Source organism: Mustela erminea, chromosome 3 (genome assembly GCF_009829155.1).
Source record: "Mustela erminea isolate mMusErm1 chromosome 3, mMusErm1.Pri, whole genome shotgun sequence".
NCBI classification, from domain to species: Eukaryota; Metazoa; Chordata; class Mammalia; order Carnivora; family Mustelidae; genus Mustela; species Mustela erminea.
In genome coordinates this window covers 114,062,863-114,075,717 of record NC_045616.1, presented here as the reverse complement: position 1 = coordinate 114,075,717, position 12,855 = coordinate 114,062,863, and the positions used below count along the sequence as shown (strand labels likewise).

At 52.6% G+C, this 12,855-nt stretch overlaps 1 protein-coding gene across 3 annotated transcripts in view; it reads right to left on the bottom strand.

The window, feature by feature from the left end:
- Positions 1 to 3,202: 3,202 nt before the first annotated feature.
- Positions 3,203 to 12,855, bottom strand: part of CCNJL (cyclin J like) — a 53,648-nt gene continuing 43,995 nt past the window's right edge. For all 3 annotated transcript variants that reach the window (XM_032337136.1, XM_032337137.1, XM_032337138.1), the window contains 3 exons: positions 8,123 to 8,425; positions 6,797 to 6,956; positions 3,203 to 5,345 (listed from right to left, as the gene is read on the bottom strand). In XM_032337136.1, the coding sequence (XP_032193027.1) occupies positions 4,922 to 5,345; positions 6,797 to 6,956; positions 8,123 to 8,425 (887 nt within the window). In that variant the 3' untranslated portion in view covers positions 3,203 to 4,921. The remainder of the gene's footprint in view (positions 5,346 to 6,796; positions 6,957 to 8,122; positions 8,426 to 12,855) is intronic.

The window sequence follows — 12,855 nt, the reverse complement described above, 5'->3', positions numbered from 1 at the left end:
CCTCTAGGGAGACGCTAGTTTCACCGCAGTACCCACTGCATCATGCTGTGTCGGTCACCCAGCTGGACTCACTGTGTTTCCTGCCTGGTCCTGGTAGGCATCTGGACTTGAGACTCCTGCAAAATGCTATGGCCTTTCTGCAGAAATTCAAGTCACAGAGGTTTTCCCTGAGAAATAGAGAATGAGGTGAATGAGGGCTGGTAAGATTCTTTCCTAGGCATGTGGTGCCACGGATGGGCAGAGCCAGTCCAGAGGCAGGGTTCCTCCCAGGGGATGCTCTGGGAAAGGCCCAGCCTGGTCCCAGCTCTCCACCTTCACATGGAGTTCGGGGACCCTCCCAGATCCAAGCCTGCTGGGGGAAGACAGCTGAAGCCATAAATCACGTTAGCCTAGGGCAGATGTGCAAGAAGCCATTTCTGTATTTCTGTTGCTGAGCTTGCCTGCCACGTCGTCCATCAGGAGAACAAACGGCTGGCAACCCTTTTCTTTTATGAACCCATATCCCTTATCCTGTCCTATCTTCCCCACTAGGTGAGTGCAGTGGCGAGCTGGGACCGTTACAGAGCCTTTTACTCATCCAAAGCCCTCGAATGAGGTACTACAAGGCGGCAGAACAGATTCAAACTGCCAGGGTGTGAACTGTGACTCCTGCCTTCCTCACTGCAAATAACTTCTCCGTGCCCCCATTCTCTGATCTGTAAAATACGGCTAATAATAGATCCTACCTTGTAGCGTTACTAGGATGATTATCAACAAGAGGAGCAAATTCCTTAGCATTGCACTTTGTACACAGTAAATGCTCAATAAATGCTAACAGCTATGATTCATGCTACCGTCACCAGGTGGTAATATCCTTCATGTTCTACTGGGGGAAGGTAGCTGAGGGCACCACCATCAAACCAAGTAAGCCAACTAACAAGATCATTTCAGATGGCTTTAACAGCTATGAAGAAAGTAAGAGTAACGAGTGACTAGGGTTCTTACAGACCTCTTTGGGAGGTAACACATGCTGAGGCTTCTTAACCTCTCTACTGCTGTTACTTTGGGCTTGACTGTTCTTTTTTGTGGGGGCCATCCTGGGCTGTAGGATGTTCAGCAGGGTCCCTGGTCTCTACCCGCTATATGCCTGCCACCCTCCACCCCACTAGTGATGACCCAGAACATCTCCAGACATTGCCAAACGTCCTCCAGGAGGCCAAGAATGGGCCCTGCTGAGAATCACGGATGGAAAGGATGAAGGGAGAGGAGCATGCTGGTGGCAGAACAAGAGGCGGGGGGCGGAGTTTGAACCCAAAAGGCATGAGGAAGTGGAACCTTGACCCCAACGCAAATCCAGGCATTTACGATGTTAAACCTAAAGGGAAGCAGGTTCTCCTTGGAAAATGCATCTGCATGTCCCAAGCCTCCACACGGCTTGGCAAAAGAAATACTGCATAGAACAAAGAACTAATAAGATGGAACAAGGTCTACGTCAAGAACTCAGGTGGCTCAGAAATTCAGACAGGCATGCGGTTTCCTTCCTCTGTCTTTTGGGCCAGAAAGCAGGCCCTGTGTGAAGTCCTCTGCTGGAATGTCAGAGAAAACATGCGTCTGAGTCACCTGGAAGCCAGCTAGAAATGCAGATCTCCAGACCCCACTCCTCTTGGAGAATGCCCCATGCCAGTGTGCAGGTTGCTCGGGTTTGAAAATCTCTGGAATGAACCAGGTCAGCCCCAGAGGGGCCTTCAATGCATCTCTGCGCTTTTTCAAGCTTTCCGAACTACTGCCCAGCATGGGCACGAATCAAATCCAACATGGACAGCTCATGTGTGGAAGAAGTACAAGAGGATCCCTCGGGGCAAAGGCGGGCAGGAGCCCAGGACCTCTGTGGCTCAGTCCCCTTCTTGAGCCCAAAACCACACTACTCAACCAGCTCTAAAGTAACTGGTGGAGAAACTGAGGCCTAAAGACAGAGGGATAGTGAAGTGGGTGCTCTTGGTAGAGCCATGACTTGCCTTATTGTCGAATCCCCAAAACCTAGAGCCTCCTGCCTCGCCTGGCCTGCACACAGCAGGTGGGGAGTCCTATCCCCAGCCCTGCCCTGCCCTGTCAACACGCGTGGTTCCCAAACAGCTACGGGGGCTGGACCTCAGCCTCATGCCCTGAACATGTATCTCTCTACACCTCCCATCCTCACTGAAGGCATCCGTGCTTTGTGAGAACCACTCAGCGCCACGCTTACACCGCATCCCCAGAAAGGTTGACAGCAAATTCCATCATCGACTCTATGGTACATAAATTTTTACTTTGTAACCCTCCTGACAGCAGTGTTTCATCAGCAGTATCTTAAACACGGTGCCCTGGTCTACTTGGCAGGTTTTCCTTTAATTCTTCTTACTGGCATATAAGACAATGGTGCATCCTGAAGATAACTTCATGTTTGGTTCTGACATGCATTACGTCGCTTAATCCTCAGGAGAACCCTCCGAGGTGAGTGTTATCACCCCCGCTTCAAAAGGTGAGAAGATGGAGGCTCAGGGCTGTGGAGGCAGCTGCCTCCTGACAGCCAGCAAGTGGCTGTGGTGAGTCGTACGTGGTGGCCTGGCCAGGCTGCGGTGCGCGGCCGTTTAGTCAAACCCCAGTCCAGGTGTCGCTGGGAAGGCATTTTGTAGATGTGACTGAGACCCTTCCGATCAGTAAGCCTTAAGTACGGGAGACTACTCTCCGTGTGTGCACATGGCGGGTGTGTGTGTGTGCTCATGCTGTCAGGTGAGGGCTGTAGAGCAAAAACAGGTCCCCTGGAGAAGGAGTTCTCCCCAGAGACTGTGGCAGAAGTCTTGAGTTTCTGGCTTGCCCCACACATTTTGGACCCCAGCCTCCTGGCCTGTCCTCCACAGTTCCTGACCTGTCAGTTCCAGCTGGGTGAGCTAATTCCTTACAACACATCCCTCTGGCTACATATATCACGGGTTCCGTTTCTGTGGAGAGAGAACTGTGACCAGTACTGGTAGAGCTGGGGTGTCCAACCTTAACTTCCGCCATGGGTGTCCCCAAGGAGGCCCAGCTCCAACTCGGGGGGCAGCACCCAGCTCCACGGCGGCCAGTCTCATGTTGCCCACACCTACCCCATCCCCCTGACCCCCCGTCAACTTCCCAGCAGGAGGGAAGACACCCCCGGGGGCTGGCGGAGAGGACAAGGGCAGGAAGAGAACAGAGACCAAGAGCAGGTGACATGTTTATTGCAGGATGCCGCCTTCTGCTGCTGGGCTGGCTGGGAGCTCTACTGGGGGGCCCCTCACAAGCCCCAGTCCCAGAACAGATGGACATATTAACTTGGAATCCAAACCAGTTTCACATAAATAGAAGGAGGTTGGCAAACGAAAAAGAGAAAAGCAACAAACGAACGTGTAGTTATCCCACACTCGAGTGACAAAGGTGCAGCAGCGCCCTTATCCACGTCACCTCTTCTTATTCTGCTTCTATGTGGAAGCTTCCACTCGCTCTGGAAATCACCTTCGGATCCAACTCAGCAGCATGTAGCTGCCTCCCTGGCAGGCCCTGAGCCAGTCTCCTGGACTGGCTCGTAAGCCAAGAAAACCGAGATGGGTTCTTCTTCAAACAAACAAACAAACAAAAACTGCTTCTGTGGTTCTTTGCACCTCCCAGTTCTGATGGGTGAACACTGTGTCCCCCTGACCCCAAACCAACCAAAAAAAAGCAAAAACACAAACAAACAAAACAATGAGCACAAGCCATGAGTCAGAATAGAAACATATTGCACATGGTTACAGGAGTCTTCCTGAGAGCCCAATTGCGGCGGGGACCCAAATACTGGCTTTCGATCCAACCAATCGCTTGCCTTTCAGTGGTTGTGACATATACCCATGCACGAGCCCACTCCCCAAGTCAGCTGGCATGAAGCAAATACCCACATTTTTATCCTTCCCTATTAGCCAAACTCAAAGCCACGGCTGGGTTTAACCTCGTGCACCATTAAGCCCATGGTGGAGGGAGGTGGGGGTTGTTCGTGGTAAACCCTTGTCTACCCTTCAATCACTTTTTTCCTCTGGGTGGTTGTTGAAGTTCTACAGGTGAACACAGCATCCAAGACGTGGAATCTTCTGGAAGTGAGAGCCTGGAAACTGGCTTTCCCCAACCACATGCTTCTGAAAACGCATTTTCTGCTGTTACAAGCTGGGTTCAAACCTACAGCTTGCGTGCGACAGGCAGTGTGGCAATCTACCTTTTTCTTCTCCTAAGGAATTTTCAAGTATCATAAAATCCCTGATACAGTATGTAAACAAGATATCTTACTGAACAGAAAGCTAGGTCACTTCGGGAAGCAGCAGTGGGTGAAATATCTAAAAAGCCAAATAAGGTTTTAGATTTAACAACAAAAGCAAGACAACCACCCACCGTGCCTTAGAAGGCAGACGCTCAGGCAAAAACACACGCAGGCTCCTCTGTACGGAGCCAGGGAAAGAGCACCGAATTCGGCATCTGCCGGGGGTCCTGAGAACACGTCAGGCAGTCCCTCCTTGTTCAGTGTCACCGATGCCGGCAAGGAATAAAGTCTTTGATGCCAGACACCAGACATGCTCGTGGACTGACCGGTGTCCAGTCTCCTGGCCTCTTACCAGGTCTTTCTCACTCCACCAGGTCCCTCCTCCAGAGGACTGTGGCTGAGCCGTCCCCCTGCACCCCAGCTGCACATGTGGAAGACGTTTTCCAGAGGAATTCACTCGGGGGAGGGATGGCATTGACTATTTTGCTCTTTTGTTGGCTTTCATTAAAAAGAACATGAACCCTCTGTGTTCGAAGTCAGCGAGGCTCTGTGGGGACGGCTTCCCCGCTGCCTCACTCAGCTGAGCTCCCCTGAACTGTGTCCTCTTCCTCTGCCCAGGTGAGTTTCCAAGGCCTCCCTGTGTGGACCAAAGGTGCCCTATCTGTCGAAACAGCCTGTGGGGAATGCGTGGCTTCCGCTGAAGTAGCTGCTTCCGTAGCTGGTGGTGAGGCAGTGCCTGGGCTCAGCTGTGATGGCCATCTGCACGCGGAGGGGCGCGGGGAGGGACACGGGGCACACATCCAGGGGCTGGAGGGTAGGGTACAGGGTGTGGAGGGATGAGCCGGATCCCCCAGAGAGCAGACTCCCGGAGCGGTGGGCCTGCAGCGAGTCCCGATAGGCCAAGCAGAGGTCCTGCACGGGGGTCTGGAACGAGGCCAGGCCCGGCGTCGCCGGCTGGCTGAGGGTGGGGTAGGCGGGCGGCTGGAACAGCACTTGGGTGGGGGCGGGGGCTGTGCTGGGCACCACTGCCAAGGCCTGGCTCTTGACTGCGACAGCGTCCTTGAAGACGTTGTCATAGGCTCTGAAAGGAGAGGACCTGGGTGAGACCTGAGGTCAAAAGCCATAGCAGCAGACCCCTGAGTGAGCCCCTAAGTGGAATTCGAGATCTGTGTGCTGTGACCCCACGGCCGCGCCCAGCCCATGCTCACTGCCCGCAGGGCCGTCCCCGCTCTTCTCTGACGAAACTCAGACCTCAGACCAAGCCCGGATCTGCTTCCTACGGAAACCCCTTCTGGCCCCTGGAGACTAGCCTCACTGTCCTCTAAGCTACTACACTGGCCCATCTCAGCAGTCAACCCGACCAGATGATAAATTCCGGGTTACCATCCGGCCCCTTGCTGAGCGCAAGCTCCAGGAGGGATGGCCCGGCAGCTGATGAGAAAAACCTCTGCCTTCGAGGCACCCCCGAACAGATCTCAAGCCAGCCACCCTTGGGGCCTACGTTTCACCTTCTGAAAAGGGGATCCACAGGTTTATTTCCATCTTAAAAAAAAGCTTCCCATAAAGCTTCTTGAAATAACAATTCCATTAATCTAACAGAGACTCAGGTTAAGACTGGAGCACAGGGAGGCCTTGGATCTGAGAAGCTGGGCATCCCAGAAGCCACCACCATGGTGAAGAGGCAGGGCTGGTGGCTGCAAATCTGGGGGCACCTATCTGCATTCAGACCAGACAATATGCTCTGGCTCTGAGCACCTTCGACAAACACAGATTTTAAAACAAGGTCCAGGGAGCAGGGTGGACGGCTTGGAACAACAACACAAAGGCAGCCAGCTACCAGCAAAGCTTCCTTCACCAGGAGGCTGGGAGGCAGCTCTGGGTCGGGGAGGGGGCCTGGCCCCTTGGTGAGTGGGGCCAGCATCTAGCAAATGCTGCCACCTGTTGGGCGAAAGAGGAAAGGGGTGAGCTCAGGAGACTTCTCAGTTCTCTCTGTCTCCTCCCTGAGGTCACCACTGAACGCTTCCTCCTTCAATACCAGTTTCATAGTGATGGATCTATGCTGCCCTTACGCACCTTCTCTGATACACCCAGTATGTCCTTCCCAGTATTCCCACTGAGGCCTCTTATGTTAAGCCCCTCTGAGCTTAGCTGGCTAAGAGGTCAGCTTTGTGGCCACGTCTAAGGAAAGTAGCTTATCACGAGTGTAATCATTCAGTGTAACCATCCATAAGGCTGACTGATGTACCGGGGCTCAGAGCACACAGCCCAGACACTCAGAAGGGTATGCACACACAGCTTCTCTTCTCCCCCACCCCTTGACCTTAACACTGCAAACCCAGAGCTACCCAAAACAGGAAGGTTCACTTCTGCAAACCTCAATTCTATCAGTTGTCACCATGGCTCACTTTACGGGAGACACTGCCTAGGGGAGCCACCACAACCCTCTGACTCTGAGAAACTGTGTAACGTGGGTCTCGAGGATAAGTGCCTGGAAGTTCCAGAAACACGGAAAGATCAGGGGGTGGAACTTACACCAGGAGGATTTCAATGCACGTGCTGAGATGTTCTAGGGTGTAATTTGAGATCCTCTGTAGGTCTCTGGTCCAGTAGGGAGAAAGCTGAAGGCAGATCCTGGCGGCCCCAACGCAGGCCGCAGCAACCACAGAGGGCGGGAATTTGTAGAAAATATGATCTGAAAGAGAACCATGGCAGTCAGCACCACAGAACCTTGCTCTGGGCTCCCAGGGCCTCAATAAAAACCTGCTGAATGAGTGAACAGCCATAAGCATCTGGTACTCAGAACTAAAACTAGCACCCGACTTCCATTTACTGAGGAACCTTCTCCCACCCTCAGCTCGACGGACCTATGACTGGCCAATCAAAACTACACGTATGTAAGGAATCCATGAGCTGTTTTGGTACACGGATACGGCGTGAAATGAATCTTAGTGTCCTACTAACATGTCTGGCACCACGGGGAAGCCGGCCCTTCTCATGTGCAAAGGCCAACTCCTCAGAGGCCCAGGATTTTCATGAAGGACACTGGGGACGACTGTGCCCTCGTTCTTACACTGCTTATCATTTCTGACGACTTCGGCGTCGGCCTGTTAAAGTCAGAGTCAAGCAGGTGGCATTACGGTGACAGGAGCCGGCACAGAGCCAGACTCCTTCGATTCAAATCTTAGCAATGACCTTGGGTAAGTTACTTCACCTCTTGAGCACCCGTGGAGGAAACAGATTTGTAAAACAAGAATAACAGAGTGATTTTCATGCGGAGTCACTGGGAAATTCCAATGACATCATATAACCCAAAGCACTAAAATAAGTGGCCTGGTTCACCGTATATGCTCCACTAATGCTTGATATCCTAATTGTTGATCTTGTTACTCGGAACCATTTTGGTTTGGGGCGGGTTATCAGGGGTGGTTGTATCAACAGTATTTCTGACCTGGTATTTTAAGATACCAAGATACTTGGATTTTAAGACAGTGGGACGAGTCCATTCAAATAATGTCCCCAAACAGGGTAACTTTATTGTTAAACATTATTACTAAAACTTACCCCTCCCCCACCCTACCTGTACAATGACAGCTCTTCTGGAATGACCTAAGACCTAATGATCATAAGAAAAATTAGCAGGTGATCAGTACATCAGTAGGGTGCCAGCCGCCAGTATCCAAGCTGCTATTTATCGTTACACAGTATCAGTAATGCTGGAAGACCCACTGCCCGCCCCTTGTGGACCCCTGTGAAGTAGGAGAGTTCTGGGTGGATGGGCTCTGCTCAGTAAGGACTCCGTGCGTGGACATGCCTCTGTGTGGTTGGGGAAGGGGAACAGTTCCGGCCGTCGGGCCTCACCTTGCAGGGTGACCTCTAGGAAGTAGTGGGCGTACTCCTTGAGGCACTCTTTGGTCTTGTGGGGGCAGGTGGCAGGCCAGCTGTGGCAGTGTTGATCCTTCTGGCTGACGGAGGCCAGGAGGTAGTAGTCCAGAAAATGGGCAGGCGTGGGCAGGCAGAGGTTCCAACTGAAGGCCTCCAGGAGCAGCAGTTCCGTGTTGAGCAGCTCCTTCTTGGTGAGGGTGAAGTTCTGGCCGCTCAGGACCCTTGTACTGTTTATCTGCTCCAGCTTGGGGACGTGGTCTTCCCTATCCTCAAACTTACCTGCGAGAGAAGCAGAGGTTACTGGAAGACGGCACTTGCCTGCCCCAAGAGGTAAAGATCCACCTTCAAGTGCCTGGACAGTGCAGGCAGGGAGGACAGAAAGCTACCTACTGCCAAGGGACCAAGAACACAGATTCTGGATCTGACACACTAGGGCTTGGCTCCCCAAGCCATCACTTCCAGCTGCGTGATCGTGCCCAGGTGTCTCACCCTTTCCGTGCCTCAGCTGCCTCCTCTGTAAAATGGAAACTAAACCTCATAAAGCTTGTCAGGGACGATGAGGATGTGCACACCACATGTTCAGGCCAGCACGTGGAACACAGGAGGTGCTCAGTGGCCGTTAGCGACAGTAGCGAGGGCGTGGGAAATAAGGGAGCCCTCTCTCCAATCCCGTCTGGCCCTCACTAGTTCAATCTCAGGACTGGTCAGGGGTCAGACAGCCAGAGTCAGAATGACCTTACAAATCTGACCCTGTCCCCCCACCCCCATGTAGAAAAGCCCAACAATGGCTCCCCATCCCCTCAGCACTGGATTTAAGCCCTGTCAACAGGTTTTTAGCTTGGATTCCTCAGAAATGGTTTGCTTGGGAGGTGAGCCTAGGAAAGACGGGTAGGTGGGGAATATGGGAGAAGACAAGAAAGGGAGGAAAGGCAAAAAGGGAACATTATCTTGAAGTTATCCATGCCCCCACCTTCACTGCAGCACTGACTACAATAGCCATGACAGGGAAATGACCCAAGTGTCCACTGACAGATGAGCAGATAAAGATTTGGTCTTTATATACAACAGAATAATATTCAGCCTTATGAAGAAGGAAATCCTGCCATTTGCAACAACACGGATAAACCTTGAGGGTATTACGCTAAGTCAAAGAAACCAGGAAGAGAAAGACAAATAATGTATGATCTCACTTATATGTGGAATCTCAAACAGCTAGACCATAATCACAAAGAAGAGACTGGTGATTACCAGAGGCAGGGGTGGGGGAAACTTGTGAAGGTGGTCCAAAGGCAAAAACTTCCAGGAGTACCTGGGTGGCTCAGTCAGGTAAGCCTCTGCCTTCAGTTCAGATCATGATCTCAGGGTCCTGGGAGGGAGCCCCGCATCAGGCTCCCTGCTCGGTGGGAAGGCCTGCTTTCCCCTCTCCCTCTGCTGCTCCCGGGGCTTGTGCTCTCTCGCACATGTTCTCTCTCTCAAATAAGTAAAATCTTTTTTTAAAAAATTCTCATCGGGACGCCTGGGTGGCTCAGTTGGTTAAGCAGCTGCCTTCGGCTCAGGTCATGATCCCAGCGTCCTGGGATTGAGTCCCACATCGGGCTCCTTGCTCGGCAGGGAGCCTGCTTCTCCCTCTGCCTCTGCTTGCCATTCTGTCTGCCTGTGCTCGCTCTCCCCCCCCCCCCCCCCGATAAATAAATAAAATCTTAAAAAAAATAAAAAAATAAAAAAATTCTCATCACTAGAAAAAAAACTGTATGTGAGGTGACAGATGTTAACTAAACTTACTTTGGGGATCACTGCACAATACATACATAGATCAACTGGTTTTTACACACATGAAACTGTGTAATAATAACTATGTAATAATACAACGATGTGCTCGCTTCAGCAGCACATATACTAGACTAATACAACGTTAAATGTCAATTATATCTTAGAGAAAATGGGTGTGGGTTGACATTACGGACTTCCTCCTTCCTCCCTTGGAGTGCCATGCTGGGAGTGCAGGTCTAGCCTGCTGGAGGTGGGGAGGCCATGAGGAGAACAGAGGTACCCAGGCAACAGCCAGTACCACCTCTCAGACACACAAATGAGCCCTTCCAGCCGCGTCCCTCCGGGGCTGGATGAATGAGCGCGGATGAAACTGGCAGAGGAAACGCCAGGCATGCAACCCACATCATTGCTGTGTAGATCGCCGAGTGTAGGCAAGATCTGTTTGGCAGGAACAGATAACTGCGATATATTCCTATCAAATGGCAGCGGCAAAAAGATGTGAAACCCCCCACACAGGCACGTCACACAGCTCAGAAGGTACTGAAGGAACCGAAGGAACCATGAATAAATACCGGAAGGTCCTGGAAACAAACGGCATGAAACAGAGCTGCATGGGGCTAGACACAAACACATTAAACACGAGCCTCAGTGACCCCATTCCAGGGTCAAGGGAACTGAGGTGTTTACACAGCAATCCTGGCACTCTGCAGGGGCGGGGAGCTCCAGGGGCGGCCTGCACGGTGGGAGGCTCTGCAGGTGGGGCCGCCACGGGCCTCCCAGCCTTAACCCATAGAGCCCTGCAGAAACCACACACACCTGGCTGTGGCTCCGTCCGTGCCCTTCTCTGAAGCACCCCCCACCCCCAACCCCGGTCGCCCACCAGCCTTCATCTACACAGCCCCCTGCCTGGGGCACTCTTCCCCTTCCCCTCTTCGCTCTGCCAACCTCTCTCCCTGTCCTTCACCCACATCCCTGCCCCTTGGAAGCCTTCCCTGACCACAGTCCCCGTCCCACCTGACCCTCACAACACAGTGACTCCCGAGCCTGGCCTCAGCGTGGTCACCTGTGGCCTCTGAACCCAAGCTGACTGCAGACAGAACAGCTGAGTGAGTGTCAGGAGAGACGGGGCAGCCTGCTGAGCTCAGAAAGCACGCGTCTGTCTGCGCCGATTAAAAGCACAACAAACCATCTACACACCTGTGCACCACAGTGAGCTCCTCGTGACCCAGTTCCCATCAGATTTCCACCCTTCTCAGGAGAGAGAAGCGAGGAACCACTTCAGGCTGCCTTATAGCAGATATAATGCATCTCTCAGGCAGGCCTCAAAAAATGTCCCTGAGAAATGAAACACGGCCTCTGGGAAGCAAGCATCTCTGTCTTCTCAGCGAGCCGTAAGGAGGCCACTACGCAGGCAAAGACGGTGTGACACGAAGCCTGGTTTCTGCCGGGCAGGAGCCGAGACGGCAGAGCGGCCCCTCCACAGCTGACGGCAAGCCCAGACCTTCTCCTTCCGGAGCTCTACCGTCAGGACCCAAGCCTGGCGGGGTGCCACCTTCAGGGCGCACACCTTCCCCTGTCCTGCACACAAGGGCAACTCAAGCAGGAACAGCAAGGTTAATGCTGCCCAAGGGGCAAGAGCCGCTTGTATGGCTGGAAATCCTGGGGTGGGGCCTGGCTGACGAGACCTTGCCAGCCCCCTACACCCTCCCTAAGCAGGGGACCCTTCCTCCAGCTGGGAGTACTCACCCCTCACTCACCCTATCATGCGTTCTCTGGTACCAAGTTCCGAGGCCACCGGATGTCATCAAGGCACTTCTCATGCTCAGACTACTTAGTATCAACTATTAATATTAATGACTAGCACCTAACCAATAGGTCATTAAATAGGTTGAAGCCCGTGAGGACAAGAATCTCGTGTGACCCATCTGCAGTTTGCCTCCAGGTCCCAGCACACTGCCTGGTATGTAGTAACTGCCCCATGAATATTCGTTGAAAAGATGAATGGTATTCTCTTAATAGCTGAATTTTAGGCCATCTTAATTGTCCTCTGATTCTCTCAGATTACCTGCATCCCCTAATTTTTTTCTCCAATGAGCCTATCTTTGTGCAATTTAAAAAGAAAGAGAAAATATTTTTGCAAAATTGTGATGTTTTCCCTGAACCTTGTGCTGAACTAAGCCAACTCTGTTCACAGACACTCAGGGGATACAAGGGCTTATTTCTTCCCCAGAGCAGAGGGTGGCACCGTGAAGGTCACAGCCCCAGCTAAAGTGTGTATCAACCTGGGGGTGGTGCTAAGACCCTCGCCCAGCAATCTGCTCTGACCGGCAGCTGTGCTCAATGAGATTAGTTTCCTGCCTGCCCTCAGAGCTTTTCAAACCTTTCAGAGCTCTGCCTTTTCCCTCCTCACCAGGCCCAAAAGGATTACCCTCCAGTGGAAGGGGCCATGAATTACTAAGGCATCTGAATTCACCTGCTCCCCAGGCTGGAGAAGCTGCTGCAGGCCAGGGCCAGGCAGAGCGGGGTCTGAATCCTCAGTGAGTTTGCTCTGGACCTGACATTTGTCAGAGCAAAAGCTCAGAGAACTTCGCTGCACATCTAGCAGTGACCTCATAGTTCCTGCTCTTCGCGGCTGGCCGGCAGACCCCAGCTGAGCAGCTACTCCCCAACAGGAGACAGTTTGTGGCCAAGAAAAGATTTTATGAGTTTCCTGGTGCCGCACGTGCCTGGCGGACACTGCCTCCCCTCCTCCCACCACGAGAGCGCAAGAGCACGCCAGCCCTTTGTCCCGGGTGCCTCGGCCACCGAGCGCAGCCACTCAGCCGCTTGCTCCTTATCGACAAAATGCATTGACACCAAATGCCTGGAACTCTTCAGGCAGGTCCCACGGGACGTGTGAGGGACAAACGTCTGAGTCTTTCCAAGTCAGATCAGAGCCA